The sequence below is a fragment of the Emiliania huxleyi genome (genome assembly GCF_000372725.1).
Source record: "Emiliania huxleyi CCMP1516 unplaced genomic scaffold EMIHUscaffold_340, whole genome shotgun sequence".
NCBI lineage: Eukaryota > Haptophyta > Isochrysidales > Noelaerhabdaceae > Emiliania > Emiliania huxleyi.
Window position 1 is genome coordinate 99,652 of NW_005199442.1, and position 4,689 is coordinate 104,340.

A 4,689-nucleotide genomic window follows, 5' to 3' on the forward strand; every position below is an offset into this window, starting at 1 on the left:
TTTTGACGCCGAGGTAGGCATTCTTGATCTGCTGCAGCTCCTTCTCGCGCGCGATCTCCTCCTTGGTCTTGGCCTCCTCCTTCTTCTCCACCGCGCGCGTCGCCTGCGCCGTCCGCGACATCCGCTCCTGCTCGCGCTGCTCCCGGAGCGCGTCCCGCACCTTCTGCATGTACGCCTGCCGCTGCTCGCGCTCCGCCTCGTCCATGAGTGACTGCAGCTCCTTCTCCTCCGCCTCGACCGCCGCCCGCGACTCGTCCCGCTCCTTCTTGTTCATGAAGACGGGCTTGTCCCGCTCGCGCTCCTGCTGCTGCTGCGCCAGCTTCTCCTGCAGCGACATCGGCTCCGCCTTGCGGCGGTGCTCGCGCTGCCGCAGCGCCGCCAGCTCCTCCTCGTCCATCTCGTTCTCAAAGTCAGCGCTGATTGGCCCTGCGCTCGAGCTGGCGGCCATTGCGCACGAGCGACGTCGGGCCGTGTGGAGGCAGCTGCAGCACACGCGGGAGGTGGGGGCGCCCTGGCCAGGCAGTGAAAAAAGAATTAAACCTGGCGCCCAAAGAAGAAAAGATCGGCCGTCTGGGTCGCCGCGCTTTGAGATATACTCGTCTACCCAACCGACCGCGTGAGATAGGGTGCTGACCTTTCTCTCCGAGGCTCGCCGTGGCCCCACACGGCGGCCTCTGCTCGCGTTTTCGAGCCAGGACCTTCGTCCGGGCCCACGGCCGGCACGCCATCATCGATTCCGCGCGCTCGGCCTCCACCGGCTTGCTGTGCGGACGGCTTCTTGTGGCTCTCGTCGAGAGCGTTTTGGCGGCCCGCCGGGGGAGAGAATATGTGTCGTCTGATGTGTCACTGTGTACGTCATATCAGTCTTGATAACAAGCACGGTCGATCCGTCGAAGCGATATACTCGTCACGCTGGACGGCTTGCACGGAGCTCTGTGCCGGCACACAGGAAGAGCCGTGCGGCAAGAAGAGCTCGATGGGGAGCGAGAACCGTCAAAGGTGCTCACGCAGGTTTCGGACGTCCGTCATGGTGCGGTCAGTTCCCCCCAGGTTTGACCGCGCAGGTCTCAAAACTCGTCGAGCACTCGTAGCCTTTCTGCGCCTCTCTGCATGCTGCCGGCTCGGGAAGAGCATATTTTGGAAGATATCTCAACGAGATCCGACGTCTGCGCGGTCATTGTTGGGGCGATCTTACCGTGTTATGACGGAGTCCTGATACCTCTCGGAGCACCTCTAACGGTTCTCGCTCCCTGTCGAGCTCTTCTTGCCGGACGGCTCTTCCTGTTTTGCGGGGTGCGCTGAGCTTCGTGTCAAGCTCCGAGGGCAACGGAAACGAGTGCATCGCTTCTGATAGACCGACTGTGCTTGTTACCAAGACCGATCTCACGTACACAGTTACACTCAAGACGTTCTGTACTCTCCCATCCGACAACCGGCAAGACGCTGTCGATAGCCAGCCGCTCTTGCGGCAGCCGGCAGCGGAGACTGAGCGCGTCGGGCGAGTGGAAATCGAGATGGCGTGCCGGTCATGGGCCCGGACGAAGGCGCCGCCGGCTCGGATTGAGTCCAGTGGCATCAGGGGCGCCTCCAGCACTCAACACAGTAGCACGCTGTTTCTGTGTTGGCCGCCACTGACGCGAAAATCCTATCTCGCGCCCTCGTTGGGAGACACGTGGGTGCGTATATGGCCGCCCACCGCATGAGCGCCCGCCTCTCGGGCGCTTCGCAAGAGCAGCTGCTCGAATTCATCGACGAGCAGGCGCCTCTCTGGAGCGACGCCGCGGTGCGCGTGGCGGAGGAGCACGTCGCACGGCTCGTGGAGCAGCCCGAGTGGATCCTCTCCGAGGTCCTCCTCTCGCCGGACCTCGCCCCGCACATCCTCGCCCAGCTGCCGACCAAGGAGCACGCCGTCAAGGGGACGTGCCGCGCGTGGCGCCGCGGCTGGAAGGAGACGCTGACGAAGCGTGAGCGGCCGCGCTTGGTCGTGATCGGCGGCCAAGACAACGACTACACCACAATTGTTGTCAATTCGCTGGAGCGGTACGACCCGTCAACGAATGAGTGGGAGGAGGAGGCTGTGGCTCCAATGCCAACGGGGCGCAGGGAGGTGCGCATGGCGGTGCTCGATGGCAAGCTCTACGCGGCGGGCGGGAGTAGCGGCGGCGGCGGCGGCGGCGGGCTCAGCTCGGTCGAGCGGTACGATCCGGTGGTGAATGCGTGGGAGGCGGTGGCGCCGATGGGGACGGCTCGGACTGGTCACGCCGCGGCGGTGCTCGACGGCAAGCTGTATGCTGTGGGCGGGCGTAGCGAGGTCGTCGGCGGCTGGCTCAGCTCGGTCGAGCGGTACGACCCGGCGCTAGATGCGTGGGAGGCAGTGGCGCGGATGGCGTTGGCGCGTGATTTGGTCGGCGTGGCTGTGCTCGACGGCAAGCTGTACGCTGTGGGCGGCTTCAACGGTGACCTCAACGTAGGCGGTGACCTCAACTCGGTGGAACGGTTCGATCCGGCGGTGGATGCGTGGGAGGCGGTGGCGCCGATGGCGGTGCCTCGGAGGCTCGTTGATGTGGCGGTGCTCGACGGCAAGCTGTACGCTGTTGGCGGGTACAACGAAGGCGACCAAACCCTCAGCTCGGTGGAACGGTACGACCCGGCGGTGAATGCGTGGGAGGAGGTGGCGCCGATGGCGGAGGGGCGGGATACTCACGCTCTGGCTGTGCTCGACGGCAAGCTGTACGCTGTGGGCGGTGAGGACAGCGAGTCCATCCCACTCAGCTCGGTGGAGAGGTACGACCCGGCGACGAACGTGTGGGAGCCAGTGGCGGCGATGGCGTCGGTGCGCAGCCGGCCCGGCGTTGCGTTGCTGTAGCCCGCCTCTCCGATGGTTCCCCCCTCTCACTGAGGCCGACTGGTTTTGCACCTGTCACTGAGGCCATATCACCGCGTCTGAAGGCCAAGTATGCGGTGCGGTGTGTTCATGTGTGTGTCCCTTCGCAGCTTGTTCAGTGAAAGCTTCTCAAAAAAAGAAAAAGCAAAAGCAAACAGCTGTCCAAAAAAGAGAAACAACTTGTGAAAGTCGGCGCTATCAAGTCGGCGAAACAGGGATCTGGGTCTCCAAGCGCTGGAGTCGGCACCCCGGGTACACCATGTTGGCGCACGTCAATGCCGCCAAAATCCACCAGGAGAACGCGCTGAACGTGATGCATCTCGACATGCAGCAGCTAGACGCACGAAAGTTAGATGCTCAAACTCACACGCAGTGGCGACGGTTCCGTATCTGAGACTCGCACCCGTCGGCAGGTCTTGTACACTCGCATGGACAACCTCACCATGCAGGCGACGATTGTGATCGGGTTTGCTCTCGCCATGTGGGGCGGCGAGACGCTCGTGCCTCTTGTGGAGGAGGAGAGCGAGGTGTGCATCTACAAGTCCGTGGGTCACCGGCTCTTCGCCACCCTGTTCTTCCTCTCGGTCAGCGTGACGATGAGCCTCGCCCTCGCCGTGGTGGTGCTGACATCCCAGGTCAAGCAGCTGGCCCAGGAGGCGGCGCTGCTCGTGTCTACGCAGGCGGCGGTCGCGCGCTCGCGTGGGCACGTCCGCCACATGAACAACTGCTTCTCCGCCGCAACCTGCTCTTTCTACTGCTCGGCGATGCTGCTCGTCATCCTCTTTGTCGGGCTGCCCAAGTTTGTCAGGACCCACGCCGAGAAATTCGAGGCGTGCATCACACACACACACACACACACACACACACACACACACACACACACACACACACACACACACACACACACACACACACACACACACACACACACGCACGCACGCACACACACACACACACACACACACACACACACACACATCGCACCGCTCACCCACGCGCACCGGGCCTTGCACTTTTAGTGCCGTGTGGGGCTCCTGTCGTTAGACGTGGAGTTGCGAGGGTCGCCTGGCCCTTGCCCGACCACCTCGTGTGCGTGAAGAAGTTCACCGGATCTCACCTTACCTTAGGCCTGCATCGATGTCGAGGATGCGGACAAGCTGGCCGCTGCAGACCAGTTTGGCATGGGCCTAGCGATCATGAACTCGACGGTCATGGTGAGCTTCGGCGTCCTCCTGTTTGTGTGCTACCGCCGCGTCTTGCGCGCCTACGAGCCGCGCAAACTCCTGGACTGGCACCGCGAGTACCTGGTGGAGAGAGAGAGACAGGTGCTGCGCGCCCGCAGAGGGCCGCACCCGGGCGCGGACTGCGCGGAGGAGGAGGACTCCACGGGGTGAGCGCGTCAGTGCACACCCTCTGCCCGCTGGCGCGCGCGGCGCACACACAGCGGCCTCGACACGGCCGACGATGCGGGTGGGTCCGATTGCGATTGAGCACTCGGGCGCGTGTGGGTGTAGCTGCCGAGGCGGCTCCGCCACCAGGCGTCATCGCTCATCGGCCCTAGGAAGCAGCGCCGGCCTCTAGTCGCACGCGCTTGCGTTTTTGTTGTGCCTTCCGGGTGGGTGCCGGCCTCTACGCTGGTCGTTTGCCACCGTGGGCGCGCCGGCGTTGAGTGCCAAGCTTGTCACCCCGGCGTGGAGGCGATGCCGTCTAAACTGTGCACTGTGCCGCGTACTTGATTTCTTTTGTTGCACAGGCGGCTCCCGTCGTGTACCTGTGTTCGTGCCAGTGCGCGCCAGTCATGTGCG

The 4,689-nt window shown here is 63.7% G+C and overlaps 1 protein-coding gene across 1 annotated transcript; it reads left to right on the top strand.

Annotated features, from left to right (window-relative positions):
- Positions 1-3,648: 3,648 nt before the first annotated feature.
- Positions 3,649-4,278, top strand: EMIHUDRAFT_315940 (hypothetical protein; the record flags this gene model as incomplete). Its single annotated transcript, XM_005773264.1, has 3 exons — positions 3,649-3,716; positions 3,904-3,907; positions 4,012-4,278. 3 exons carry the CDS (start codon positions 3,649-3,651, stop codon positions 4,276-4,278), a joined length of 339 nt encoding a protein of 112 aa, XP_005773321.1.
- Positions 4,279-4,689: the final 411 nt, after the last annotated feature.